The sequence below is a fragment of the Exophiala oligosperma genome, assembly GCF_000835515.1.
Source record: "Exophiala oligosperma strain CBS 72588 unplaced genomic scaffold supercont1.5, whole genome shotgun sequence".
In the NCBI taxonomy this organism is placed as follows: Eukaryota; Fungi; Ascomycota; class Eurotiomycetes; order Chaetothyriales; family Herpotrichiellaceae; genus Exophiala; species Exophiala oligosperma.
Window position 1 is genome coordinate 2,859,020 of NW_015622822.1, and position 27,965 is coordinate 2,886,984.

General features: G+C 50.8%; 10 protein-coding genes across 10 annotated transcripts; 3 read left to right on the forward strand and 7 right to left on the reverse strand.

Annotated features, from left to right (window-relative positions):
- Nucleotides 1-304: 304 nt before the first annotated feature.
- PV06_06327 (cysteine synthase) lies at nucleotides 305-2,804 on the reverse strand. The gene is made up of 2 exons (XM_016407428.1): nucleotides 2,499-2,804; nucleotides 305-2,362 (listed from the first exon to the last, which is right to left on the reverse strand). Exons 1-2 carry the CDS (start codon nucleotides 2,644-2,646, stop codon nucleotides 1,347-1,349), a joined length of 1,164 nt encoding a protein of 387 aa, XP_016263032.1. The 5' UTR covers nucleotides 2,647-2,804; the 3' UTR covers nucleotides 305-1,346.
- A 195-nt stretch (nucleotides 2,805-2,999) lies between these two features.
- On the reverse strand, nucleotides 3,000-5,992 carry PV06_06328 (uncharacterized protein). Its single transcript, XM_016407429.1, has 2 exons — nucleotides 5,488-5,992; nucleotides 3,000-5,440 (listed from the first exon to the last, which is right to left on the reverse strand). Exons 1-2 carry the CDS (start codon nucleotides 5,689-5,691, stop codon nucleotides 3,371-3,373), a joined length of 2,274 nt encoding a protein of 757 aa, XP_016263033.1. The 5' UTR covers nucleotides 5,692-5,992; the 3' UTR covers nucleotides 3,000-3,370.
- A 972-nt stretch (nucleotides 5,993-6,964) lies between these two features.
- PV06_06329 (uncharacterized protein) lies at nucleotides 6,965-8,803 on the reverse strand. The gene has a single exon (XM_016407430.1). It carries the CDS (start codon nucleotides 8,578-8,580, stop codon nucleotides 7,033-7,035), a length of 1,548 nt encoding a protein of 515 aa, XP_016263034.1. The 5' UTR covers nucleotides 8,581-8,803; the 3' UTR covers nucleotides 6,965-7,032.
- A 332-nt stretch (nucleotides 8,804-9,135) lies between these two features.
- On the reverse strand, nucleotides 9,136-11,552 carry PV06_06330 (uncharacterized protein). The gene is made up of 2 exons (XM_016407431.1): nucleotides 9,826-11,552; nucleotides 9,136-9,768 (listed from the first exon to the last, which is right to left on the reverse strand). The coding sequence occupies exons 1-2, from the start codon at nucleotides 10,981-10,983 to the stop codon at nucleotides 9,538-9,540; spliced, it is 1,389 nt and encodes a 462-aa protein (XP_016263035.1). The 5' UTR covers nucleotides 10,984-11,552; the 3' UTR covers nucleotides 9,136-9,537.
- A 301-nt stretch (nucleotides 11,553-11,853) lies between these two features.
- PV06_06331 (uncharacterized protein) lies at nucleotides 11,854-15,040 on the reverse strand. Its single transcript, XM_016407432.1, has one exon. The coding sequence runs from the start codon at nucleotides 14,729-14,731 to the stop codon at nucleotides 12,119-12,121; it is 2,613 nt and encodes an 870-aa protein (XP_016263036.1). The 5' UTR covers nucleotides 14,732-15,040; the 3' UTR covers nucleotides 11,854-12,118.
- Nucleotides 15,041-15,374: 334 nt separating this feature from the next.
- On the forward strand, nucleotides 15,375-16,951 carry PV06_06332 (uncharacterized protein). The gene is made up of 3 exons (XM_016407433.1): nucleotides 15,375-15,752; nucleotides 15,811-16,266; nucleotides 16,328-16,951. The coding sequence occupies exons 1-3, from the start codon at nucleotides 15,704-15,706 to the stop codon at nucleotides 16,621-16,623; spliced, it is 801 nt and encodes a 266-aa protein (XP_016263037.1). The 5' UTR covers nucleotides 15,375-15,703; the 3' UTR covers nucleotides 16,624-16,951.
- A 1,986-nt stretch (nucleotides 16,952-18,937) lies between these two features.
- PV06_06333 (uncharacterized protein) lies at nucleotides 18,938-21,149 on the forward strand. Its single transcript, XM_016407434.1, has one exon. It carries the CDS (start codon nucleotides 19,162-19,164, stop codon nucleotides 20,902-20,904), a length of 1,743 nt encoding a protein of 580 aa, XP_016263038.1. The 5' UTR covers nucleotides 18,938-19,161; the 3' UTR covers nucleotides 20,905-21,149.
- On the reverse strand, nucleotides 21,085-22,993 carry PV06_06334 (uncharacterized protein). Its single transcript, XM_016407435.1, has 2 exons — nucleotides 22,514-22,993; nucleotides 21,085-22,311 (listed from the first exon to the last, which is right to left on the reverse strand). The coding sequence occupies exons 1-2, from the start codon at nucleotides 22,790-22,792 to the stop codon at nucleotides 21,364-21,366; spliced, it is 1,227 nt and encodes a 408-aa protein (XP_016263039.1). The 5' UTR covers nucleotides 22,793-22,993; the 3' UTR covers nucleotides 21,085-21,363.
- Nucleotides 22,994-23,628: 635 nt separating this feature from the next.
- PV06_06335 (uncharacterized protein) lies at nucleotides 23,629-27,407 on the forward strand. The gene is made up of 3 exons (XM_016407436.1): nucleotides 23,629-24,048; nucleotides 24,099-24,722; nucleotides 24,785-27,407. Exons 1-3 carry the CDS (start codon nucleotides 23,880-23,882, stop codon nucleotides 26,152-26,154), a joined length of 2,163 nt encoding a protein of 720 aa, XP_016263040.1. The 5' UTR covers nucleotides 23,629-23,879; the 3' UTR covers nucleotides 26,155-27,407.
- On the reverse strand, nucleotides 26,266-27,926 carry PV06_06336 (uncharacterized protein). Its single transcript, XM_016407437.1, has one exon. The coding sequence runs from the start codon at nucleotides 27,619-27,621 to the stop codon at nucleotides 26,461-26,463; it is 1,161 nt and encodes a 386-aa protein (XP_016263041.1). The 5' UTR covers nucleotides 27,622-27,926; the 3' UTR covers nucleotides 26,266-26,460.
- Nucleotides 27,927-27,965: the final 39 nt, after the last annotated feature.

Consider the following 27,965-nt stretch of genomic DNA (forward strand, 5'->3'; position numbering starts at 1 on the left):
ACTCTTCACTCTTCACTCTTCACTCTTCACTCTTCACTCTTCACTCTTCACTCTTCACTCTTCACTCTTCACTCTTCACTCTCACTTTCATTAACTTGATCCGTGACTGACCTAATAGAATCATTCACTAACAGAAATCAAAACAACTCACACAAAAAGTACATACGCACATACCAAATACTGATGGATAAAATTCATCAACACTCCTCGTCCTTGAAACCTCAACATCTCTTTTGACTCTGATATCAGATCCGAGAATCTTGTTGTCGTCTGATCTTAAAGAACCATACACAAAATGTCTCTCTTCTTCTTCTTCTTCTTCTTCTTCTTCTTCTTCTTCTTCTTCTTCACACGAAACAAATCAAACATTTCCTCCACATCCTTCTCTTCCTTGTTGTCGTCCTCCTCTCCCTCCATCTTTTCAACACTCACCCTGATGGTCCTCACGATCCTTGTCGTCCTAACCAATTCAACCATTGCAACATGTCCATCTACACAATCACCATACGCCCCAGGTTGGTAAGTATTTTGTTTTTTTGGGGGGGGATTTCTGAATCTTCCTTTTTACCTGTATAGGTGTACCTGTACAATGGAGGTACTCGAGTACTGACAAGTGTGAAACAAAACCATAACAGCTCAACATGTACGGAATGTTGCATCTTTCAATTCGGTCAAGGTACATGCACCACTTCGGCCTTGTGGGAAGGAATCGTCCGAGACCCGGCATGTAATTCCATTTCCACCAGGGAACAAGTCTTGGGAATTCAATGGAATGACAGTAGTGCCGTGAGTTTCTGTTTCCCCCCCACTCCTTGTCTTTTGCTTTTACTTCCTCACCCCCTTCCCCACCGTGTCTGTGTCTGCATCTGCATCTGTCTCTGTCTTGCGACTGACCAAAATCTCCATCCCTCGTCGTGTTTCCTAGGTCAATCACGTGTGGATTTCTGAGTGTACAGGATCATTCTCAACTTGTACATTGTACAACACCCCGGATTGTAGTGGTGAAACGAAACTCGAGATCGACAATACCGCAAACACCTGTCACGTACCAGGTTGGGACATTTGGAGTTTTGATTGTCAGTTTGGTTGATTTCACCCTCAACAACCCAGGGAGTCATTTGCCATGGGTGATGGGAGATACGGTGCGGTGGCATGATATCCCGGATACCAAGAAACGAAGAGGGAAAGAAAAAACACAAAAGAACATCCGAAACAACCTGGGTTGTTGTGATGAGGGTGGTAATAGTGATACCTCTCAAGTGTATTGTCCATACGGTGATCGATTGAGATTTCTCATTTTCAAGGGTCATGATTCGATATTCAAGAATCGATAATCAATGACCAAATCATGGCAAAACAATATACCTTCTCAACCTTTCCGGTATGGCATCCTTTAACTTCTTGCTCTCCAGCCACTTCCCACTGAACAGACGATCGGCGTACCTGTAGGCGCCATCACAGAGCACCGTGACGACGGTGTGGTTGGGGCCCAGTTTCTCCGCGACCTCTTTGGCCGCCACGACGTTCAAGGCACTGCTCGCCCCGAGGTACAGACCTTCTTCGTCCAGGCACCGATAAACCATCTCGATGGTCTTTTCGTCCGAGATCGTCAAGGCACCGTCGAGTTCGTCGACTTCGGTCTTCAAATTCTCCGTCACCCTCCCTTGCCCGATGCCTTCCGTGATACTCCCTCCCTGCCTCTCCTTCAGCTGCCCGCCCGAGCTGACGTACGAGTACAGGACCGACCCGGGAGGGTCGGCCAGGAAGGACTTGACCTTGCCGCCGCTCACGTCCTTCAGGTACCTCGTGGTTCCGGCCAGGGTCCCCCCCGTGCCCGTGGCGCAGGTGAAGGCGTCGACGCCACCCTCGGTCTGCGCCCAGATCTCCGGGCCCGTGGTCTCGACGTGCGCCCGCCGGTTGGCCACGTTGTCGAACTGGTTCGTCCACACGGCCCCGCGCTCGGGGTCTTCGCCCTGCACCCGCTCGGCGTGCCGCTTGGCCTGCCAGTTGTAGTTTTCCGGGTTCTCCCACGCGACCGCGGGCACGGGGTAGACCTCGGCGCCCAGCAACCTCAGGAGGTCGATCTTGCCCTGGGACTGCGTGTTGGGCATGTAGATGACCAGCCGGTACCCGCGGGCGCGGCAGACGTGGGCGAGCCCGATGCCCGTGTTGCCCGCCGTCCCCTCGACCACGGTGCCCCCCGGCTTGAGTAGGCCTCGCTCCTCGGCGTCCTTGACCACGTACAGAGCCGCCCGGTCCTTGACGCTCCCCCCCGGGTTTTGGAACTCCGCCTTGCCCAGGATGTTACAACCCGTCTGTTCCGAGAGGTGCCGGAGTCGGATGAGGGGTGTGTTGCCGATTGCTATAGAAGACACACAATATCAGCCGTGCACGTCTTCTTCACAAACTGTGAAGTGAAAAGAAAAAGAGCTTCCCGCACCGTGCCACACAGGTACAGAGTAAAATGGTACAACAGTGGTGTGGAAACACGGACTAACCTCCGGTCAACTGGTCCACAACTCCTTGAGCTTGGGATACTCGGATCCCATAGGCATTGGTTGTGGACGCTTCGGTGCTCGCAGCGGAGGCGGCTCGAATTGCGGTCGTCGCGAAGCGCCTTACTGATGGTCTCAAGGCGCTCGCCATGATGGTGTAGAGGAGGAAGAGGACGAGGACGAGGACGACGACGATGTAGAGAACAGATCGAGGGATGTGCTAGGTCTTCGTGGGAATCAGCAACACAGAAAATAACAAGGGCGCAATAAAGCACCTGCTTCTCCGATTTCAAACCAAAGGGAAAAAACGTTCTGCGGAGAGTCATTGGGACAATCATCAGTCGATGGCATCATTTTTGTAGCCGAGGCGGCGACTGTTTATGTAATCCCCGAAACCATCTATAATACGAGTACGAGTACGACTACGAGCCCGAGTACAGTATCAACAAGACTCACTACCTATTACCGCTCAAGATAAAGACGAGAAAGAGAATGATTGATTATCATAAATGTATATTTGACTCATCTGTCCGTTTTCCTATCTCTTTACTTGTCACGTATGAGAAGAAAAGGGAAAGAAGATCCTACTTTCACATATCTTACACCGGAACGACTTATCTCAACTCACCAGCCATGGATAGTCATCGGCCATCAATGAAGAGACTTTTTCAGAAGAAAATGCACTCCCTAAACACACTCGGCACCAGTAAGTTCCCAAAAGAGAAATGCAACTCATCCCTGTCGCTATGCAATCTTTCCCAGAGCTTCACCAAATGTTCAATGAAATAGCAAACTGCTTTGTTCGTGTACCATCGCCAACAAACGAAAAGAAAAGAATCAAAACGCAAATTGAATCGAATATCGAGGGGGAGATTTCACACCGCAGGCCATCTCACCCGAAGCCCTTCGCACCATCTTTCAAACAAGACATCGGCAAGTTGTCTCGTGTGTTCCAATCCACCCACAAGACCGCTCATCATCTCTTGTTCGTTCTCATCCTCTCGCTCCCGCTCTAGTCTTGTGGCATTCTTGAGTGGACTCGGAGGAAGTTCCAACCCTTGACTAGTCTCCCGGCTTTTGGCAGCGACCTGCGCGCTCTGCCGTCGTCGATGACTTTTGAGATGAGGATTATTCTGTGCGAGAACTAACTTTTGTGCCTGTCCTCGCGGGGTCGAGGGCGTCACTTGTCGGCTTTCGTTTGCTTGGATAGCATCGCTCCCTTTTCGAGGTGATGTCTGCAAGACCTGTTTACTGACATTCTCACTGTCCTTTTGTCGGCGGGAACCTGATTCTTGCCGCTGCAATTGCTGTGATTGTGGCTGTGCCTGAGGGAGCAAAGTCTTCAATCCATCGTCCTTGGCCATCCTGTCGATGACACTCCTAATTATGTGGTACATCCCATCTGGATCCAAGCTCTCCAGATCCGAGAATGCTTCGGCAAGTCTGGCGATACCCTCACGTTTGACTTCGTCTGCAGTATCGTTTAGTACCTCCTGGCAACTGATACCGATGGCATTAGCGTAGAGCTTTCGTCCAAGCTGTGCCTCTTTGCTCTGTGCGGCGAGCATGCTAGCATTTGAACAAACTCTCAAGCGTTGCATCGGTTCCTCTTCCCGCTTGTCTTCTCCCAACAAAGAGTTCTGTACGTCCACGTTGAGCAGTATGCCTAGCCCAGGCTTTTTCGACGGCGTCCTAACCACACTAGAGTTGGGATCTTCGTTCTCGTCGCCGTCTTCAGTGCCGTCCTGCACCTCGCTCAAAGAGCTTGGATTCGATGAAACTCTTTTGAATTGTCGGACTGTGCTTGGGGAATTGCCAAAGTTCATGTTCACTCCTAGCGGCGAACGGGTCTGGACTTGGCTGGATAGTCTCTTCTTTGCTGTTCTGCGAGCCATACTGGCTGCGTACTCTGCCGACGTACGTCTCTCTGGTTTAGCACCTGATATTCTGCGCATCGTCAGTTTTGTCGGACTCTGCTGCTCATCAAGTGTCATCTGTTCCACTAATCTCGACGTGCTGTCTCCTGTCGTTCCATCCGGGCTTGTGCTTGAGACTTTACGACGTTTCTGTGTCTGGAAGGGTATTGGACGCCTCGAGTCCACCGTCGGTACTGCCTTGATTGTCTCGAATACCCAGTCATCATCTTCCTTGACACCGCGCAGGTTCTTGAGCGTTTCGGCATAATATTTCAAGCTCCGCTCCCCGCCCTTTTGGGATTCCCAGTCCTGCTTGCGCACAATCAACTCTTGCAGGCCCTCGATCTTGCCAGCACTTCGGATGAATCGATGCTTGAGCAACTCTTTGGCTGTGGGTCGGCGATCGACGTCCTTTGTGAGACAGCATGCAACAAAGTCTCGGAAGTCTTTCGACCATGATCCGCCCTCCAGCCTGGGAGCCGGCTGTTTGGGGATGAGGAACAGGACCTTCATGGGGTGGACGTTGGCGTGCGGCGGTTCTCCATTGGCCAATTCCATGGCGGTAATACCCAGGCTCCACACATCTGCCTTTGCGTCGTGACCTTCTTGCTGTATAACCTCGGGGGCCATCCAGAATGGTGTACCCACGAATGTATTCCGTACGCTCTTGAGACCGACAAGTTGCGCTGCAACACCAAAATCGGCAAGCTTCACACGACCGTCCATACCCAGCAGGACGTTCGCAGCTTTGATATCCCTATGCAGCTTGCCCTCGCTGTGAAGGTAAGCCAACCCAAGCAAGAGCTCGCGGCATATTATGGCGATGTGGTTTTCTGAAAGGCGGTGTGGAGGAGGTTTGAGTAAATCCGCACACGATCCTCCTCCCAGGTACTCCATCACAATCCACAGTGTCTGCCGACGCAGGAAAGCCAGGCGGTATTTTGTGACGTGTGAGCTCGAGCAAGAGGATAGAACGGAGAGTTCGGAAAGAATGTCTGAGAGATCTTCTTCGGACGATTCGAGGTCGACCTGGGGATGATGAGCTCTCGTCGTGAAAGACCGTTGTCAATACATACATGTTTGATAGCTACGATTTCGCCGGTAGCCTTTTCGATGGCCTTGTATACCACACCAAACGAGCCGCTCCCTAACTCTTCCAGCATCTGGAATCTGTCCGCCAATGTTTCCCCATCTGCATCGTCACCTTGGATCTCGAATGGTGCTTGCGATGCAGCAGACCGATGAGGAGCCGCTTCGGAGTAAAGCGATATCATGGTCATTACGTCGGTCGTGTGACTCGTTGCTGAGGCCTTTGTTAGGTAAGATGTGCCGGCTGCGGTGTAGGTCTCCGTCAATTTCTGATGGTGGCTTGTACACCAGGCGAAATTGTTGACCTTCAAGGCCGCGCTGGCCTCTCCTCAGAGAAAGAGCAGTCTTGAAACAGAAACAAATGCGCCGCAGAAAGATGCAAAAAAGCACACGGTGGTGATACATGCATTGGAGTTTGGAGAACGATCGAGACTGGGGGTCTTTGCGCAGGATATGTACGACGTTTCGAGCCCGGCAACTTTGCGGTTGGAGATGAAGCGGAAAGGTAGAGGCTCATGACCCGGTCAGCGTCCTGTGGTACAACCCAGTCAAGAAATTGGGCTTCGGATAGCAAATGCGACAGAGTAAGAGTGCCAGCGGTCCTGTGTTGCCAATGACGACCTAACAACAAAAGGCCTGTTTGGGATTAGTGGCCACTAAGCCACCCGAAAGTTGCAAGCGAGCCGAGGCCTAGTGGCATTAGTGGCCGCTAAAAGGCAGCACTCTAGTCTGGGCCGCTAATGCAGGGGCCACATCGTCGCTTTTCCATCTTTTGTTAAGCTGAACACGGTTACAGTGCAACGAGTTGTCGACGGAGTTGTCCAGATTACGAGGCCTATGGAGTCCTAGTCCGGATATCAGGAACATGTCCCGCCTACTCGCAGCCTGGTGAGCCTGGTGATGGCTTCATCCTGGAACCAATCCACCGGTTTAATGATTGTCAGGGGGTTTGTCGCTGATTTTTCTAGAAGGAACATCCCAAGTCTGGTTGTCATGGAGACCTCGACCCTGGTCCGATCTGCTTACATCCTTCACTCGCTGGGGGCTCTTGATGAAACAAAAGACTCTCGGACACACTGCACACGCACTCAAGAAGCGATATATACTGTAGAAGAGTCCGAGGGTCACACTTGTCATGGCTTTGCCTGCGCATGTGACCATGAGTTGAACCGTAGCCGGGCCATCATGATAGAAAGCATATCAATATCCACGTCAAAATCTCCTAGAGGATAGCCTTGTCACAGGCCTCAAGGTGGTTCGAACTCCATGTCAAATCCGTCACAAATGCGTTTTTGTTTGGGAGGTGATATCACTGCTTCCCACCCACGCAACATGTCATGCCGCAGCAGATCATGCAAGCAATTTACTATTATTGAACCTCCATGAAAATCCGGGGAGTGACATGGTCGAAGCGGCTAGGATAGTGATGAACGCCAGTCACGACACTCGTAGAGGATTTCAGACTTTCGGAATTTACACATCAACTCATTACCGTCCTTACCCATCATATATGTATATCTGCTATAGTTGAATTATATGTGCGGGCTGTCGAGTATGGTACTTCTGGCACCTCGCATCCCGGAATCCGAGGTGCCAGTGGCAGTGGCTGTATCGTCGTGACTCGTGTCCCATTCTCTCATCAAGTCACTGACAGTTCTGGTCAGTTTACTTGGAGTTAGTTTCTCGATTTCCGGCCACGGCAATCCGTCTTCAGTTTTCTTCCCAACCGAAACACGAGCCTTGTCCCGAACGCTGACTGGTGAATCCCATGCATCCCAGGCATCGTCCATTTCGTCTTCATGATCATTGGAGTCTGGGAGAAGACTGGGTGGATTAGATGAATCTGTGCTGCTCTTCTGCTGTATATGACCACTTGATTTATCTGATTTGGCCACCGAATTCGACATCGGTCTTTGTGGGGTGTCTAGGCCAAATTCTCTCCAGAATGATGGCTCCTTTGGCGCCGTCTTTCGAGATTCAGTAGTCGTGGCATCCTTACCGGCTCGCTTTTGATGTGGTCTGACAGGCCGCTGCTGCGCAACCGTCCCATTGATGCCTTCTTCTCCCACGGTAGCTTGTCTGATATCTTCAAGGAATGTCCACAGTCCATCGCGTACTCCATCATACACCTGCTTGCCTTGCTTGACAAGGACGTCCGCAGATGGCACTGAGCGGCGATGGGCTGCTAGCTCTTTATATGTCTTGCCGAATCCAAGCTGTAGAGGTTCGCCGGCAATCAAACTATCTAGGGTTGACATCCTTGACAGTGATGGTTGGACCGCGTGGGCATCGGTAGTGGCTGCGGCTGCGTCGGTGCGGAAGCTGGTCATCTCATCGGGCGACATTATGGTCCTGGCCTGGTTCGGCTTGCTGGATGTCGGACTAAGAAGACTCAACGTTCGAGTATGTCGACCGCCCTCAAAGACTCTCTTAGAACCCTTTCTCGTCAGACCAGTGGTCGGAGTGCCACCATAAGATGGGGAAACGAGTTGATGCCTCTCTACGATGGCGCGCTTCCGTCTGCGTTCTTCATCAACTTCATCTTCGGAGGGTTCTCGCGCTCCTACATCATTCAGAGCAAGCGGCTGTAACTTTTTGACATGTTTCACCTCGTCCCTCTTCTTAGTAGCTTCGTACGCAGCCCATTGTTTCTTTAGCCCAAGAAGGTCTGTCTCTGCCCTTTGCAACTCCTCTTTCAACTCCAGAACCCTTCTTTCCTGGGCGGCAAGCAGTGTCAGGAAGTCTGTGCTTCCTCTTTTATTGACGTCCCGCACATTTTCCTGTAAGTCCGGGCTCTTGAACGGCGCTGCCCGAGGACGAGGAGATGATCTAGCAGAGTCGATGGGGCTCGCAAGGATGCTTGAACCAGCGGTGGGTGATGGAGATACTTGAGCATTTGTAGGCAGGAGAATGGGGAAGTTCAGTGAAAGTCCTTTGGTGTGTCTCTTGGAAATAGTCTCGACTCTTCCGCTCGTTCGTGTTGGACTTGAGGGCGTGGACTCGTCGGGACCCGTATCGACCAGCGACTCTGGCACGGTCATGAGCGACTGCGTCGACATCGGTCTAGATTTGGTGGCCATGTGGATGCAAATCACGACTTCGCGATTAGATTGTAGAGTGACAGGTGATCAGAGCTCAAGATGATGATGTCGAGACATGGATCTTGGAAGGCGAAGACTGGAAATGGTGGCAAAAGCAGGCCGGGTGTTCGAAGATTTCCACCTCTGAATCGACCAGCGCCTACGGAAGACGACGGCTTGGACTTCAAATCATAAAGTCATGATCGTAAAGAGGGCATAGTTATTCGTGAGCGGAAGTGAGAAGGCAATTTACCTGGGGAAGAAGGAGAATGGAATTGGAGATGAATGTGTTGACAGGTGCCAAATTAGGTGACGGGCCCTGGTCCTTGTCCATGCATGCAGCTGCACCACCGGAAACGAAGCCACAGCAGCCCCCGGGCAGTCAATATGGGGCCTGCATGACCATGTTCCTTGTTCGCAGCGAAATCACATCATGGGTACCGATCCTCGTGCTACGTACTCCCTACTCCTATCTCGAATTCATCAAATTTGAGATGGAAACGAAATCCAAGCCATGTCGATGGATACCTGATATGGCCATCAACTGAGTAGAAATAAAGGAAAAGTGTCACTGCTGTGCTCCATTTGTGAGTGTTTAGGTCTACATACCCAGGTCTACATACCCCCTTGGCAAGGGTTGTGTGATATATCGATGTTGTTAACAATGTCTTTCACGCCAATTTTACCGCCCAATGCAGAGCCAAAGAGTAAGGAAAACAAATACAGAAGTTTTCGTTCAAGTCATGATCTCCAATATGCCGTCCAACCAGCCGCGTATTCCAGATCTTTAATTCAGTCTCTTGTCAAATGCATCAACAAACAGGGTATATGGCTTCGATGCTTTCTAAGATAAATCTTCGGCGTCTCTTTTGCCATGGATTTCCTTTTCATGTGGTATATTGATAATGAATATACAAGGAACGATGATTTTCAAAGACAGTCTTCTGGTGTGAACAATCACATAATGATCCAAATACTTCCGCCGACGATGATGGAAACGCCCAGGATCGTCAAAATAGCTGCTCCGGCTTTGTCGGCAGTTGTGATAGGTTTTTGTTTCTGGATTGGTGAGGCGTCCTTGCCGTTGCCAGCATTGGGGTCTTCCTTCGAAGTACCACCCGTCTTGACAGATTTAGGAGCAATTCCCGGATGAATGGTGGTGGCGCCTATTACGCTCAAGGCTTGCATCTACAAATCGTCAGCCATATCTTTTACAAAAATTGCGAGTATCATCTCAAGACGTACCTGTTGGCCGACACCACTTGAACTGTCCCAAGTGGCGTACCACCGACGCCCACACATTCGCCCATTATTTCCTCCGGTACATTGCTGTGCAGCGGCGGCGGCGCTGGCGGTCAGTTTCGGCATGATCATGTCGTGGGTACTGGGTACCAGGAGGGTTGTCACAGCCATCCATCGAGACAGGTATGCTTTGAAACTGCTTTGATCGTTGTTACAATTCGCTGCAGGCTCGCACTGGAATTCTGACATGACGTTGCCACCATATTCTTTAGGAAAGAACAAGACTTCTGCCCCGTTCAGAATACTCATGACTCGTTGCTCCCACGTCGGATCACCATTGGTGTAGTTATACATGTACGCCGCACCCATGAGCATGGTACCATAATTGTACGTCCACGCGTAGTGTGCGACATCTGTGCAATTGTTGTTGGAATCAGTATTGTCCCAGATGTAGAGATTGCCATCCTGTGTTTGGAATAAAGGACTAGATGCCATCCAATCCCACATCTTGACGGCCCAGTCAGCATAAGTTTGATTGCCCGTGTAATATGCCAATCGAGCGGCGATCTGGAAATTCCCTCCGTTCGAGATGGTGTTCTTCAAGTTGTATCCAGGGTTGAACTGGTAGACCTGCCATCGCATTCCGCCACCGCATGTGGTATCGTCCCACAGATCCTGTTGGAAGTTGAAGACGGCCTGAGCCAGAGCAATCCAGGAGGGGATATTACCACCCGCTTCGGGGAAGTTTGCCTCGGCAGCATCCAGAGCAGTAAAGGCCCAAAACGCCTGATCGTCGACACCCATGTTCTTGCTTTGGTTGGGAGGATTGAAGTTTTCATCGGGTCCTATCTGAAAGGCTAAGGCCTGGGATACCACGGGATTGTAGCTGGTGTCGCCCGTGTATTGCCAGTAATTAATTAACGAGCCGAACATGGCGCCTGCTTCCCACCAATAATAACATTCTGTTGATGCACACGGCCCTGGAAGTATGCCAGGTACCTGTCCGGTCTGATTGCCAGAGTAATACGTCATCATATCGTAGGCAAGGGTCGAGGTAACGGACTTGACTGAGTCCAGGCTGCTCACTTCCAGAGTGATTCCATTGACAACAGACAAAAGGCCGACCAGCGGCGTGAGAAGGGAAGATATGCTGGACTTCATGACTCTGGAACCTGGGCGACTGATCGCAACCAAAGGAAATTCACACTGCGGGTGTTTGCATAGGCCACCTAGCGACTGAACAAGTTGCCCCAAGCTCACAATGTCGAGGTATATAGGAAGGACGCCCAAGAGAGCCAAGAGTCGGACTGCCTGAAGAAGTGTTTGGGACTTTCGAGGGCGCGTCAGAGGTTACGAAGCGAGTGACAGGGGGAGGAGCTGAGAGAGAGTCCGCCAACGACTATTCGAGACGATTGCTACTCCGTATTGAGTCCGAAAACGAGAGTGTGGGAGAATCGGCTGCTGCTGCTGTCCGTAGCGAGAGAATACTGAAGGAGAAAAGGATGAAGAGGTTTGCAGGAAGGTTGGTGAAGAAGTGAGTAAGACGTAACAAGCCTGCGGTGCAGAGACCAAGCCCAAGAAAACAAGCGGGCGGGTGGACAAGCACAGAGTCTCCGTACAGTCACCTACAGTACAATAATGGAGGTTGGAGGGAAAGGAAAAAGGGCCTGGACTGGGTGGCCCGGGTGGCATCAGCACCGTTCATTAGGGACTTACAGAGAAGATAGGACACATCAGGACTCGTGGACAGGTGGATGGCAGCAATCTGGGCTGGCTTGGTGATGCTTTACAGACAAGACGAGGCGCCGGCGCAAGCGCGACACCAAAGACAGCGGCCAAGCCTTGGCATTTCTTGGGATGAAACATTGCCCTCTACCCGCTGCGTCGCCCACCAATCGTATGGACCCAGCCCTCATAGAAAAGGCCCGTGTCGTCCGCCTCGAAGCGCAGCAAGATGGCAATGATCCATCTGATTTCCCTACACATGTACGGACTATCTCAGATACAGACGACATGTTAGTATTGAACTCGGTACGGAGGACGGAATACAAAGACTCGATTTGTTGGTTGTACAGAGGATTCATTCCCTGTGTGTCTAAACTCATCGATGCCGCGCATTGAACAGCAAACGTTTCTATGATGCTTCATACATGGATCATTTCGGCTCGTTACATACCTTTGACCATGGAAATATTTGCAATGCTCCGCCTGCGCCTTCGCTAAAATTTATGCAGGCATCTCAATGATACCAAAGTTTGCGTGAAGAAAAAAAAGAGATGCCATCGTCAGTGTTGATTTAGTCCTGGTGATGTAACGGGTTCTCCTCCCGGATTGCGTCCACCTCGTTCGCAAGCTTGAACATGCCTATCCCCAACCCACGTCGAGCACTGGGCACATGTCCATCAGCACCACTGCCAGCTGTGGTATTGGTGTTACCTCGTGGTCGTGGATCAGCTCCATCACGGTCGGCTGAATAATAACCAGAGGTGAGTCCGGTTTCAGGGCGGAACTGACGCCCTTCCATATTGCCATCCACGGCCGACATCGTAGACAGAGCTCCAATAGACGATCTTCTTCGTCGCAGTACCCGCTCGGATTCTTTGGCCTCTTTCTCCTGGAGGCTTTCAGAGGGCAGCAGAATGGCACGGTCCAATTCGTAGGGTAGACCACGGTGTCGTCCTCGAATTTGCATGGCAATAATGACCAACTTTGACAGTGTGTGGAATTGAGATGAGAAAGAAGCATTACTGGTAGGGTAACCCAGAGACAAGCCAACTGTTCCGTATGCTGAGACAATTTCAAACAAGACCGAAAATAAGGTAAACGCATATTCGTTGCTGTTCTGTAACCGGCCTCCCTCCACAATGGCGATGATGAACATACCCAAAAAGATATACCACAGGTCGAACGAAAGCTGCTTTCGCAAGTGGGCTCCAACATAACTGGGCTCTTTGCCATCTTCGTCCTCGTCACCAGAACCATAAATTCCCAAGCTCTTCTCCTCGTAAACGTTCGTTCGACGCATCGAAATGGCGATTGGGAAAACTGAAATGTACATCATAATAAGATAACTAACCTGAATCGCCGGGTGAAGTTCCGCCAGGTTGACGACGGAAAAGCCTGCTGTCCTGGTCGCAGAAGCTTGAAAGAGACCATCGACAAAGCGGATTCCAGGCGGGATCTGCTCAATGATGGGATCGTTTAGATCCAGAATTATGAAGAAGATCAGATCAAGACCATTGAGGATGATCAAGATCGCAAAAAGCCACCATGTTGCGTTTCGCGGGAATAACAGTGTGAAGCACCGACGGGGATGGTCCAGAAGAAATCGCAGTTCCTCCCACAAAGCACAACCAACTGGCACACACTTGGACACAACCCAAATGACGAACCGCAACATGCATGGGAAGCCGGTGTTGCCGATGACGATGAGAAATGTCATCAAAAGCAGCGGGAAAATAGCCTTGCCAAACGATATCATGGAATTGTTGGTGAGGGTGAAGCCCAGATCATTGAATGCAGACCCGGCAGTAAAGATTCCCCACCAGACACGGCCTTGGCCCTGTGAGGTGACTACATGGCCGTACGGTTGTGTATGCAGGATCCACGGAATCAAACAAATGACGCCGAGTATGTGGAAGGAGAAGAAATATACCACCAGGATCAAGGCGAGTGTCTTGAGGGCACGATATTCGATACCGCCGAGCTCTTCCCTCTGTTCCTCAGTCAGGTTGACGAAAAACGAGTTGCGTCCGATGGTCGGCTCCCAGGTCAGGTAGGGTGCTGGCTCCATGGTGCGAGCAGTGTTGCTGCGCTGAAGCGACCGGAATGTCATCGACCTTCCTCTCCTAAGGTTGGACCCAGGTCCGGTGGCAGGATCGTATGCATCTCGCGGCTGCGTGGACTGTCTCGTGTTGAGGCGTGGGAAGGTCGTAACTCGGTCAGTACGCTCGCGAATGAAATTAGGCTCATTGATAGTGATGTGGGTAGGTCCGGCACCCTCGGCACCCTGCGCAAGTTCCGTACTCCGCTTCTGGGTGATCTTGTTGGCTCGTGGGAGGTCATTGTCACTTGTGACCTGACGACGTAACCTGTTGTCAATGCCATCGTTGACATTCTCAGGTTTCCTGCCGAGCTCGAATTCTCGGGGACTGGGGATTCGCAAAGCGGTGGTGTCAGATGGATTGCGCTGATTCTCCAGGAACCGGATGTGCTGTTCCGGACTCAACTGTTGTGGCAGTCGAACATCATCTGTGGACCGGCTCTGCCGGAGGCGCAGTTCGTTGTCTTGGGATGACGATCGTCCAACGTCGTCGCTAGTACAAGGAGAGGTTTTCGAGGGCTCGAGAACTTTCCCGTTGGCCTCGTCTTCTCCTGCAACTTTCTCCAGCGCAGGTGATTCAGGGTGTGCAGTATGTCGTAGGATTTTGATAGCCCGCCCTCTCACACCCACAGGGTCCTTGGCTACTTCAGGATCCTCCTTGATAAAAGTGTTCGTTCTTGATCGAGATTTCGTGCGTCGCAACATTTTGGAAGCATGCACTACATCTTTGAATCTCTTCTCAAACCAATACAAGCGTGCAAAAACAACCGCCGAGTGTATGACAATTGGATTGCAAACCATGGCTCCAAAATAGAAAAGGAACTGTTGCCCTGTATGGACCAAATCCACGTCGATGGTGTTGAGGCCACTTTGTGTGCAGGAGCCGGATGCAAAGAATAGAGCGTTGATGTAGGACATCTCTCCTTGCACATATATAAGAACCGATAACAAAAGTGACATCCCTATCAGGTATAGGTAATGCACTGTAATAAAATTGAGCCTCCTCTTGATAAAGACATCCGGAATGATGTTTCTCTTGCAAAATCCCCATACATCTAAAGCCCATTGAGGGATTTGAAAGGCCATCTTGCCGGGGTAACAAGATTCCTCCAAAGGGGAAGGGACCAAGACAATGTCTTCGTAGGAGGTCAGGGTGAACTCGACGGTCGAGGAAGCTGCGAGTCAAGGGTGCCAGAGCCTATGGAAAGTTGGCCTGCGTGGTCATGGTCAGGTGTCGAAGAAGGGGACTGTGGCCGAGATGGCTGAGAGATGATGGCGGAGGGATGGCATGATCGTGGGTGTTTGTGAGAGCAGTGCTGTATGATCGACGTTCAAAGACGTGGAAGCACAAGAAACAACCGCAGCGAACAACGAAGTAGTATGAGGACAAAAAAGATTGGATGTCGGTAGAATAAACTGCAGGCAATATGGAGCACGAGCTAGAGAGGTGGCGGCGATGAATGACGCCAAGTTTCTACGGTTGGCACTTTGAGCCTACAGTACTTGTAGGGACGCTTAGGTGTCACTGCCGGGCGGTGCAGGGGTCCCTGGGATGCCTGTCACATACTGCACATAAAGCTTGTTAACGCCTACGCCAAGGTTACGCTGCACCTGTAAGCATGCTTACTGAAGCTAGAATGAATCTTGCGGCTAACAATACCTCTTCGGGCTCACTAAGCCGGGAGATGTCCTGTTCTAGCTATCGTGATCCTTCTACAAAATAACAACTCTGAACTTCTCATCTGAATGAAACAATCACTCTAGGTTCCGACGATCTTGAGAGCGGGGTGGTGTTCATGCTGTCACCGCTGACCTCTTGAAAACGCCACTAAACATGCACATACCCAGTACTAAAGAGAAAGCTAACCTTAGTCAGATCTTCCGGCAAATGTTGTTACCATAGGTATGGACTCGCGGAATGTTGTATCCGTACCGCCTGAAACGAGTCGTTTCGGGTGATTTCTCCCTTGGCCTAAACATTGCAGATGAACGTTACACGAGGTACGAGGCAAGATCAAAGACCTTTGCTGAACAGAGATCTACCAATAGCAAATCAACATGACACTCTATCCTGGAGTTGCGGTTATCACTGGTGCCGCAGGAACAGGTACGATGCCCTTCCATCTGGCCTGTCATTCCAGTGTTTAACATCTGTCCTCCTTCAGGTATTGGCGCGGCCACGGCCAAAGCATTTGCAGAAGCCGGGTGCAAGAGGATTGCCATCACTGATCGTAATGTCGAGCTACTCGACGAGACCAAGAGTGCCATCTCCTCTGCATGGCCGGACGTCAGAGTCTACTCTGAACCTGGGGACATTTCCCAAGAAGATTTTGTCAATGCTTTCATGAAACGCGTCGTCGATACCTTTGGTTCCATCGATTATGCAGTCAATTGCGCCGGCGTCCTGGGCCAGAGTTTGAGATCGCACGAGATGGACGCCGCAGAGTTTGATCGCGTCAATTCGGTCAATTATCGTGGCTGTTGGCTCGCGTCCCGTGCAGAATTGAGGCAAATGGTGACACAAGATCTTCTAGCTGGTGATGAAAGCGGCAGAGCGCCGCAAAGAGGTGCTGTTGTCAATATCGCCAGCCAGCTTGGAATCGTCGGCCGGCCCACAGCCCGTAAGTTGCCAGTCAAGGTATTTTTGCATGACTGAAACATGGTGCTCACCCTCGTGGATAGCCCATTATTGTGGAAGCAAAGCCGCTGTCATCTCGATGACACAATGTGACGCGATTGATTACTCCCGAGATCATATTCGTGTCAATTGTGTCTGTCCAGGTGTTATCGAGACGCCTATGACTACGTCCGACCAATTCACCATTGACCGATTGAAGCCCGCAATCAATATTGCACCGATGGGACGAATGGGTCAGCCACAAGAAATCGCGGATGCCGCCTTGTTTCTATGCTCGAACCGAGCAAGCTTCGTCCAAGGGCATGCATTGGTGGTTGACGGCGGCTACATCATCAATTAACACCAACAAGGCTGGCCTCATCCATCTCGCCTCTAGCCACGATTTTTCGAGGTGATAAGAGCACATAAACCAAAATGAAGATCTGACGGTTATTGGAGACTGGTTTTGACTTGTAACACGAAGGATAAGTACGGTATCCTAGATGACGATATCTATAACTTCGATGAGATCGGCTTCATGATGGGCGTTACATCGATAGAGCTAGTCGTTACAGCCTTAGAGATCCGTAATTGACCTAAGTCTATCTAACCAGGCAATCGCGAGTGGGTTATGGTAATTTAGGCAGTTAACGCGCTCGGCTGGATAATCCTATTGTTCATTATCTTCGTAGGCCAATATCATCTTCAAGCCTGGTACGAAGGCGACGATATCCACCGAGACTGGCCTATTTCCCTTAGCGATAATGGGTGGACTACTGATCAGCTCGGTTTCGAATGGCTTAAACACTTCAATCAGCATACAGAGTCAAAAACTAAGGGGGCTTGACGTCTTCTTATTATCGATAGACACGGCAGTCATACTACGCTTTAATTTATTGATTTCTGCAAGGAGCATAATATTATTCCGCTCTGTATACCTTCGCACTCGTCACACCTCCTTTAACCGCTTGATGGTTATTTTGCGCCGTTAAAAAGGGCGTACGGCAAGTAGGTTAAGAGTCTTATGCGAAACTCTATCAACTATATTCACAAAACTCGAGTTCTTACCAGCGTTTTGAGCTGCATTCGATACATCAATGACATCAGACAATATTCGTGGAGCCTTTAGAGGCGCCGGATTAGTTTCATTTAACTCAGAAGCTATCCTTTCAAAGCTCGATATCAAGTTAAGAACCCCGACACCACCTCCCGCCGGAAACTTTCCCTGGGAGTCAAAACCCCCAAGTAATACAGTTGAATTGGCCTCTCAAACAGAGCTTATTCGAAACCGAATACAACGACATCAAAATAGCTCACCAACATCCATCCTTTATTCGCTTAATTAGCTCGCGAAAGGCGCGGAGATTATGATGTATTCAGCTACTTTACTCACTTCTCAAGTCACGTCACTTAAAAAGGCAAATGAAGCAGCCACATAACGAAAACAACGGCGAAAAAAGAGGATTTAGAAGCGAGGGACTCTTACAAAGGAGGAAGGGTCTCAACTTATTGATCAAGCTAATATTGATGCCCAAATTATACAAGAAACGCGTCAATCATGGGTAGGGAGGTTGGACACCGTATAGAAACCTGTCCACTGCGTGAAGTAGATACGATAGAAGTCAGATCCTGAATTTAGAACTAATCACCTAAGGAGTTGTATCGAAATTCGAGAAAACACAGGTAGGAGACTAGGTAATTTTGGTGGGGTGCGCCGTTCGCTTGCCTACAATGCTCGCATGCCGGTTACGTTATTAATTAAACAGACTGTGATTTCTCTTCTACTAGATCCTATCAATACAAAACCTCATGTGAATGATGCAGAACGCATTCTATTAATGGTTAATCCACAGCTAAATGTCTATTGGACACAACCCTCCTGTTTAGGAATTTTAGCATTTGCCGCATTCATTCCTGACTTGACATCGGTGCCTTTGGCATATCGGCGCCCATGGAACTGAGAAGGGCCTATTGTAGTCCCTTCGTTTCCTCACTTGGAGTATTAGTCTAACATCGAAAGCTGATCTCGGAACGCAGCAAGATGTACTGACGAAGTCCGACCATTGAGTCTTTTGGTGTTGAATGTATCCACGAGTTGGCTTTGCTTCTTTCCTATTGCGACCAATGATTTCTTAGCTAGGGAAGGTGAGGAGCGGTATTTACTCCTATACAAAAACAATCTCTGCGATGTCTCAGGACTGGCCATCTCCGACAAAGATATACATGAGCTCTTGGTGCCCTTCGACCTTGTGACAATTTCATTGCATGAGTAATCAATCACAACCATGCAAATACCTCGAGTATCGGAGCACTCGCCGCGGAAGCTGCGTATATGCATACTCGTATGTTGATGAAGTTAACGAGTGGAGAGATTGTCACTTGCATCGCTTTGCTTTGTCAGGCTCAGTGATTGCGGATGAAACGGCATCCACCACCGCATCCATGGACTCTCCGCATCTACCAATGTGGGACCTCATCGGCTCCTAGGACAGTCCGGCGGCTCTGTCTATCACTACCACCATCCAATATACCTTGTTCTTCGTCTGACGGGTAGTCATTTGGCGCATTTGACAGCTTGCTTCTCGGCGTACAGATCAAACAGCCTCTGTCAGACAAGTCTCTCGATGTACCGCTTCGTCCACCAGCTATGGTGCGCTCGTCCGAACAAGCCGGAGTTAAGTTGTCACTAGAGGCACAAGCAGTACAACCATCACCATGTGCTCGCGCGGAGATAGAGCTTGACCGCATTTTGCGTAGAATGAATGACTCCTCATAAGAGGCGTGGTAAGGTAGGCTGCTCACTAGGCCCTGTTCCGAGTATCTTTTGACTTTTCACCTCAACACTCAATTGAATGTCACTCGTGTTGGCCTTCTTGTCACTACCAACATAGAAGCCATCATGTCGATTTTACCTGCAGACTCGTCGTCCTCGACGCTTTCAACTGATGCCAACGAGGCCAATGACGTGGAGAGCCAGAAGGCCCCTTCTCACCAAAAGCTATCCCATTGGCGTATGGTTCTGAGTCCAGCAGGGATTACCGATGATGTCGTCAACTATCAATATAAAGGATCTGGAACGACCGAAGATCCATTTCTGGTCGAATTTATTCCTTTCGACCAGCGAAATCCGATGGAATGGCCCGATTGGAAGAAATGGGCAATTACTCTGACTGTCGCCTTTGCAACTCTAGCAGTCTCTCTGGTCGCCTCTGCCTATTCTGCGGCGATACCACAGATCATGAAGGAGTTCGGCTGTAGCGAGGAAATTGCAACCTTGGGTACATCCTTCTTTGTCTTGGGGTTCTGCTTTGGTCCTACCATTTGGGGACCTCTCTCAGAACTGTACGGACGACAAGTCCTCTTCTTCGGAACATTCGCCATCATTACGGCCTTCAATGGTGCCGCTGTTGGTGCGCATTCTATCGCGACGTTGACAGTCTTCCGCTTCATCGCAGGAACGTTCGGTTCCTCACCGCTGACGAATGCCGGAGGTGTCATAGCAGACATGTTCCCAGCCAGTCAACGTGGTCTGGGATTGACCGTTTTCGCGGCCGCTCCCTTTCTAGGACCCTCTCTTGGCCCGATCGTGGGAGGGTTCATTGCCGAGACTGTTGGTTGGCGCTGGGTTGAAGGCGTCATGGCGTTATACTGTGGCTCCTTTTGGATCATCGCTTCATTCGCGGTTCCTGAGACGTACGCACCTGTAATTCTGGGACGACGAGCCAAAGAACTCAGCAAACGCACTGGCAAGGTCTACGCATCTGTCATCGAACACCGTCAGGGCAAGGTCACACCGGCTGCGGCGTTCCAAAAGGCTCTCGTCCGCCCCTGGGCTCTTTTGTTCCTCGAACCCATTGTCTTGCTCATCTCGGTATGGATGGCTATACTCTACGGGACGTTATTCATGCTCTTCGGTGCATTCCCCATCGTCTTCGCCGAACAACGTGGATGGTCACAGGGGATCAGCGGCCTGGCTTTCCTCGGAATCACATGTGGCCAGATTTGCGGGACAATCTACTGCATCAACGACAACAATCGTTATAAGCGCTTGGAAAAGAAGTATAACGGCGAAGCCCCACCTGAAGTCCGACTGCCTCCCGCTCGAATTGCTGCCGTTGTCATACCGTTGGGAATGTTCATTTTCGCGTGGACAAACTACCCTCATATCCACTGGATAGTGTGCATCATCTTCACGGCTCCGTTTGGCTTTGGCACGGTCCTTGCTTTCCTTGCTGGAATCAACTACCTCATCGATGCTTACACGATCTACGCCGCGAGTGTACTGGCAGCGAGTGCAGTGCTTCGAGCCCTGTTTGCAGCAGTTTTCCCTCTCTTCACGACGTATATGTTCGATAACCTGGGCATCCATCTTGCTAGTACAATCCCTGCGATCCTCGCTGCAGCGTGTACACCTTTTCCGTTCATCTTCTACAAATACGGCAAGTCGATCCGGATGAAGTGTAAATATGCCGCGCACGCCCACGAGGTCATGTCTCAAATCAGGGCGAGGCAAAAGGCCGTCCAGGAGGAGGAGGAGCGTGAAAATGAAGAAGAGAAGTTGGCACAGGATGAAGCCAGAATGAGTTCCGACAAGGCAGCAGGCCAGAAAGCGACATCAATGGACGAGAAGGAGCAAGAGTAGTGCAAGTTTGCAAGCCTTTGATTCTGAGCGGATTTGCATAGCGTTGGGACTGGATATGATTTGTATCCAATTTGGTATCATAAGTCATGACAGCATGTATAGACAAATTAGATTGGATGATTGGTCGATTGGACTGAGTGGAAGTTGGGGACGGATTACGTCTAGATAATGAGTAGGTAGGTAATATGTGACGAGGGAAAAAGTACACACAAATCCGAGATGAATATACGAAATAACCAAATTCATGATACTAATCATGTTGATCCAGACTGTGCTGTGTACCTTGATCTATTCAAAAGTAGGAGGATACTGAGAAAGGTCAGCACTCGTTGACTTTTTGGACTTTTTTTTTCTCTCTCTCTAGATGCTATTTACAGCACGGAGAAAATAACCACCAACTCTATGACTTTCCGAAAGCACGAGAATTTTGATTGTAGATACTCTTGAAAGTTAACATTTTTATAGCTTGACATCACTCAATCCCGCCTCGGCCTCGATGGCCTTCTTGTCGTGCTGCCATATCGGCCAGGGTCCCGAGGGATCGGCCTCGTGGCCGACGTCGCCAACGACGTCCTCGAGGTACCGCAGCACGGCACCGCGCATGTCGATCAGGCGCGCGGTCCGGGCCTGGACGGTGCTTCCTGAGATGTCGTGGACGGCGTTCGGGACGACCATGGAATGAGAGGACGAGGTGGCTCTGCCGTCGCTCCCCGCCTCGATGGCGCCCTTCCAACGAGCGATGAGCTGGTGCTTGTCAATGTACGCGGGCACGGCGCCGTCGCTGCCGGATTCGAGGATCAGCACGCTTTTTGTCTTTTTGTCGCTGTCGCTGCTGTTGGTCGTCAGCAAGCCCCTCGGGTCCGGCGGCGGCGACGGCTGGAAGAAATCGACGGAGCCGATTCGCCCAAAGGTCGTCCGGAGGTGCTCGTCCGACAGGTCGCTGGAAAAGTAGTCGTCGATGGAAGGGCGGGCCGGGGAGTCGGGCGAGGCCAGGCTGAGGAAGCGTGACACGCTGATGGGCGCCGGACCCACAATGTCCTTGGTGACGTGGGTGGGTAGGATCGTGGTGGCGTGTCTGGCGGCAGGAGTCGACGCGCACGTGGCCAGTGCCTCCTCGTAGGATTCCCTGACGTCGGGCTTCTTGTTGATTTCGTCCAGGATGGCTTCACGGTCGGACACCGGCGCCTGCATGATCGCACCTGAGATGACCGAACGTGGCCGCGGCGACGATGAGGAGGACGACGATGGAGATGATGCGGATGCGGATGCAGACGAGGCTGGAGGACTGGTGAGGTAGTGCATCACGTCCTGACATCCCGTAGAGTGGCCCATGATGACCACGGGCGTGGTCGAGGACCGTGTGACGTGCTCACGGATGTAGCTTATCGCGTGGCTGATTTCTTCCACCTACGTAAGTGGAAACAGGGCATGTCAGATCTTCAACAAGGTCTTATCGGTGAAATTTGACATGGGAGTGACTTGGAGGAAAGGATTTTTGCACGGAGAAATTTATATCGGCCGTAATTGACCTCTGCTGGTGCTCTTCTGAGCAAAAGGGAGGTAGGGGACAGTGACATTGAAACAGGAGTGATTGAGGTATTTTACCTACATCGCGATTGAGGTCAAAGATGCCGAAGGCTCTGCCGGCTGACGATAGTTGGACGTGCATCACTCGCCATTTCTGATCCGGTGCGTTTCGAGGAAACAATGTAGCAAGATCGTCGACGTAGCCCGGACTGCGAAAGCTGTCGTACAAGCCACCGATGAATAGGAGGACGTTGGGCGGTTGGGCATCTCTTGTGAGGCCGGCGCCGGAAGGAGTGCGATACAGGTACTCCAGTAACGTCAGGTAGCGCTTTGGAAAGTACTTGTGGAGAATGCACTCCATCCCGACGGTGTCCGTGTCCTTGGAAGGGTGGTGACGGAGGTGTGAGGTGGTATTTTGAGCCGCGAACGAGGGGCAGGCCTACTCCTTCACCAGCTGTGAAGTGAGACGAGACCTTGCAGACACAGGTCTAAGTGTGGTGGTATGATGGTCAAGAGACCCAGAGAGAGCGATCTATCCCCTGAACTATAATCTGACTGAATGGAATGACAGAACTGAGATAGGTTGTCTAGAAATCGAGACCTGGAATGTACAAAGGTGGCATGTGGTCATGGCGGGTGGCAGCCTGTGGCCAATTGAGTTTGACGAGGCTGAGGAAAAAGATTTCATGAGGCTGGACATCACGTGCTTGGACTTTTAGTTTGTTCACACTCTTTGACTTCCAATCTCCTCCAACCCCTTTCAATGTCACGCATCATTTTACTCGTGCTACAACACGACGATGTCTAGTATATGCTTTGAATATTCTTGCTTCTAGACCTTTAGCACGTGGGCAATTTCTTCCCTACTTGGCTGTTGCCCCTGTTCTTTGTTTCGGGAAGTTGCCGTCGAAGGCACGCGCCATAGAGCATAGGCTTTGAAACTCACGCTGCAGCTTGGACCCTTTTCTTACACAGGAGTAGCATGGCTATACATCTGTGCGCCTGAAGCTTCAAACTTTGTGGTTCGGTGGCCTGGCCCGATCCTTGAGATCGTGCAATCACTCATTCGCTTTGATTCTTTGGCCGATACATGCCCTGTAGGGTGCCGACAACTCCTTCGTCGGTCCTCCGGATTTCCAGCTCATTCACTATACGATAATATTGTATCCTGGATGATTTCTATCATGTCGAGGGAAAATTGGAAGGAACAGGTACAGTTCCTTGGGTGTTTCCAAACGACGTCAATGCTTTGACAGTCCCACTTCTGTAATTGGCCTATGCTGTCAGATCCCCCTGTCATTCCTTGAACAGGCTGGTAGCTCGCAACACCGATAGCTCTTCTATGTGCGCGCATCAGAGTGAGTCTGTACATATATAACGCAGTCATCGTCATTACGAAGTCAGTATGGCGATCGTTACCTCATTCCATAATCCATCCCTCGCCCACTATGAAGATCAACACCTCGTGGTCATTGGCGTTCAGCCTTGCCTCGTGGTATTCCTCAGTCGACGCCTTTTGGCGCATGAACTGTGGTATTTCTCAACTTGGTAGAATCGATCCCATCCTCAGTCCCGGCGCTGTTTCCGGCCATACACACGTGTTGTCGGGTGCAATCAGTGAGTCTCATACTATTTTGTTCAAATCACACGACACTGACTGGGTCAAGACGTCAACACAACATCGACCTTCGAATCTCTGTCTCACGCATCTTGTACAACATGTTCAATACAGAAAGATCTGAGTGCCTACTGGACCCCTCTTCTCTACTATCAATACAAGAATGGCTCTTTCATCAACGTTCCCAATGGAGGCACGGTGGTCTACTATCTAGGTCGAGGCGACGACCGTGCCAACATCATCCCTTTCCCAGCAGGCTTTCGCATGATCTCCGGCGACTCCACCGCTCGGTCATACGATAACAAGACCATGACCTACAGCACGACCAACAACCCTGGACGTCCCGTTTCAGACAGAGTCAGCTTTGTGTGTATCGACTACAACAAACCGCAGGAGCAAACGCCTGCATTGAACAACACAAATTGTCCAGATGGTCTTCGTGCTCAGATTCAATTCCAGAGTTGCTGGGACGGTGTCAATCTTTACAAGCCCGATCAGTCCCACGTTGCCTATATGTCTCAGATTGACAATGGCATCTGTCCGCCCACCCACCCAAAGCTATTACCTCATCTCTTCATCGAGATGTACTACTCTCCCAACAATCTTGACACTTCGGATGGTGGTCAATTCGTCTTTGCCAACGGCGATGCCACCGGCTATGGTTTCCATGGTGGTAAGTCTTGCCCACAGACATCTCTTTCGGCCATTTCCAATATCTGACGAGATCACCCCTAGATTTCATGAATGGATGGGATAACCAGACCCTCACTGATGCCGTCGCTCAATGCATCAATGGAAACGCGGATGGCGTCATCGAGGAATGTCCGCCTCTGGCTGCTTCCAATGATGAGTACTACGGAACCAACTGCCCTGAGCGCGCATCGCTTGTCAACGAGCAAGTGAGAGGAGTCCTCCCCAAGCTTCCAGGTTGTAACCCTGTAACATACGGGCCTGCTTCAGCTCCCCAAGGAATATGTTCCACAGAGCCCAGCTTGAACAATCTGCCCGACACTGACGGACAAACAAGAGTTCAACCAGTTTCCAACGTCACCACACTTGCCCTCTCCTCTGGCCAGACTGCCAACTATCAGGGGTGCTACATCGACTCGACCGGAGGAAGAGCTCTCTCCGGCGCAAGCACGTCGAACCAAACCGGCATGAGCACATCTGCCTGCGCCGCCTATTGTTTATACCAAGGATACTCCGTCTTTGGCACAGAATATTCCCAGGAGTGCTACTGTGGACTCTCGGTCCCCGCCACCAAAACCAATCAGACGGATTGTGCGATGGTTTGTTCTGGAAACTCGACCGAATACTGCGGTGGCCCTAACCGCTTGAGCGTCTGGACCGTTACCGGCAATGCTACAACACCGTCGACTCCCACGGGGCCGTCTATCAGTGGTGCAACTTATATCAGCTGCTATTCCGATAATGGCAACACACGGACTTTAGCGACACGAACGACCGATTCCCATATGACTCTCGAGCTTTGTGCCCAGACTGCTCAAAAGGGCAACTACAAGTACTTCGGGACCGAGTATGCTTCCGAATGCTGGCTCGGCAACACCTTGACTTCGTCCGCCGGGTCTATCGGAGAAGGCAAATGCAGTATGCAATGCTCCGGGAACAGCACCGAGATGTGTGGAGGTCCCAACGCCCTGAGCTTGTTCCAGAACAAGAATTTCCAGCAACCTGGAAACCCGGCGATTGTGAACAACTTTGCATTTTCTGGTTGCTACACGGAGGGCACTTCGGGCCGCGCACTCGGCGGTTCCAAGAGCTATTCGACTTCGAACAACAACATGACCGTCGAAATGTGCGTGTCGACCTGCTCATCCAAGGGCTACAGCTACGCCGGGGTTGAGTACAGCAGGGAGTGCTATTGCAACAGCATCGGCGTCACGAATGGAGGCGCCGTCGCGTCCAACCAGGCGGACTGTTCGATGCTCTGCGGCGGCAATCAAACCGAGTACTGTGGCGGGTCAAGCAGAATCTCCGTCTACACCCTCAAGACCAACAACAACTCGTCGGGTGTTTCGACCATCGGCTCACGACAATTGCACAGCAGAGACTTTCTCTCGCGTTGGTTCGGAAGCGAACAATAATCGACGAAGTCGAGGAGTTCAATTAGTATAGAATAGGTTTTTGTGCTGTTGTGGAAGTTTACATGATTTATGAAGCAATGATCCGTAGAATTGCATAGTTTCTCAACAGAAGGAATTTGGCAAGATCTTTGTATTTCTACTACTACAGATGATGCTAACATATATTTGATTCAGTTTCCATTCCGGGCATATTGGACTTTGAGACATGCTACCGGAGTTACAATGTAGCCCCAAACAACCACAAATGTAAAAGAATAATCTCCCGTTTGACAACAAGCAAGAGGTAGCTATCAGGACGTTTTTGACTCACTTCTGGACCTCGGAGTGTTGCTCGGGTGAAATAGCGTGAACATCCGATTCTTGGAGGGTCTGTTGATCTCGAAGGTGATCCTGTCCCTGCCTGATGACGTCGTCGGCTTGCTCCGTGGTCAAGGCCTGTTTGCGTTTGACATAGGTCCTGACGCCAGGAACCTTGAGCAAAAAGGACACAATTTGCTTCTTGAGGGGCAGGGAGCCAGTCTTCTCCTCGTACAAGAGACAGAAGACGCAGAAGACGATGAAGACCCAGTACATGATGTACGAGATGACGGATCCATACGTCGCGGTATTCTGCCACCCGAGAACCGCATTGAACACGTCCCAACCGTTGTCGGTCTCTGGATTGCAACAGTTGACGTGCCAAATTGTTTCCCGGATGTCATAAGATCCGGGTCCGTTTCCTGCCTCGGCGACATCGCTGCCGACTTTTTTGGCAAACACATGGTACTGTAAACTCCAGATGGACTTGGAGAACATGCCTGCGGCGATGAGGTAGAGTATGCTGGTTGCGACGATCAAAAAGATCTGGATCGACAGGATGTTACCACCACGGTAGAGAATCAACCCGACGGCCAGACCAGCCAAGATCCCTGTGATCACAGGAATAGGGAATGCCGTGGCAGGCTGGCCTAGCGAAACTCCGCCAACGAACACCACAGCCTCGACGCCCTCCCGCAAAGTCGTGATAAGCGGTAGGATGAACATGACATAGCGTCTGGACCAGTTGCTGAGGTAGGAGCCAACAGAGTGCTTCTTGTTCTTTTGCTCGACCAGTGCCTGAGCAATCTTCACTCGCCATTTTTCCTGGGTCTTGTTGATACGGAGAAGGGGTAGTCCCATGGCAGTGATGATGATAGCGGCGATGAGATAGAATATACCCTCCCAGAGATCTTCGGATTCAGCCCAGATGTTGTGACCCAAACCGTAGAAAATCCCAATGAAGATACCGCCGATAATCAGGCATATCACGATTCCCAGTATGGACCCCCACCATACTTGCTTGACTAGGCGTTTATATATCTTCTGATCTTGATCCGGCTGCCCGAGGGTTTGTTTGAGAAAGGAGAGAAGGACCGAAATGACAATGACGGCTTCCAGGCATTCTCGAAAAACAATAAAGAAGACCTGGGGAGCGAAGACGTTGACCATGGTGAAAAAAGAGTTGAGCAGTAGGTAGTAGAGAGGCTCTGCGTCGCTGGGAAGATTGCCTCTTTTGAGGATCGTACAGCAAGGGAAGCGGCGAGCCTCCGTACTTGATCAACAATTTATTCCCCTCCAACCTGGTACTCTTCGGCTAGCCGAGCCCAAGCATGCTCTCCGCGGCCAAATGCACCCTGCAAGCAAGGACAATCGGCTAGTCTTGGGGCATTCCGGAAATCGGCCTCGCATGGATGGGACGGTGGACGATACCAACACTGATGTGGAAGTGGGCTCGAAATGAGCTGATTGATACCTCACTTGATGAGACACATGCAGTAAAAAAGGGTGCGGAC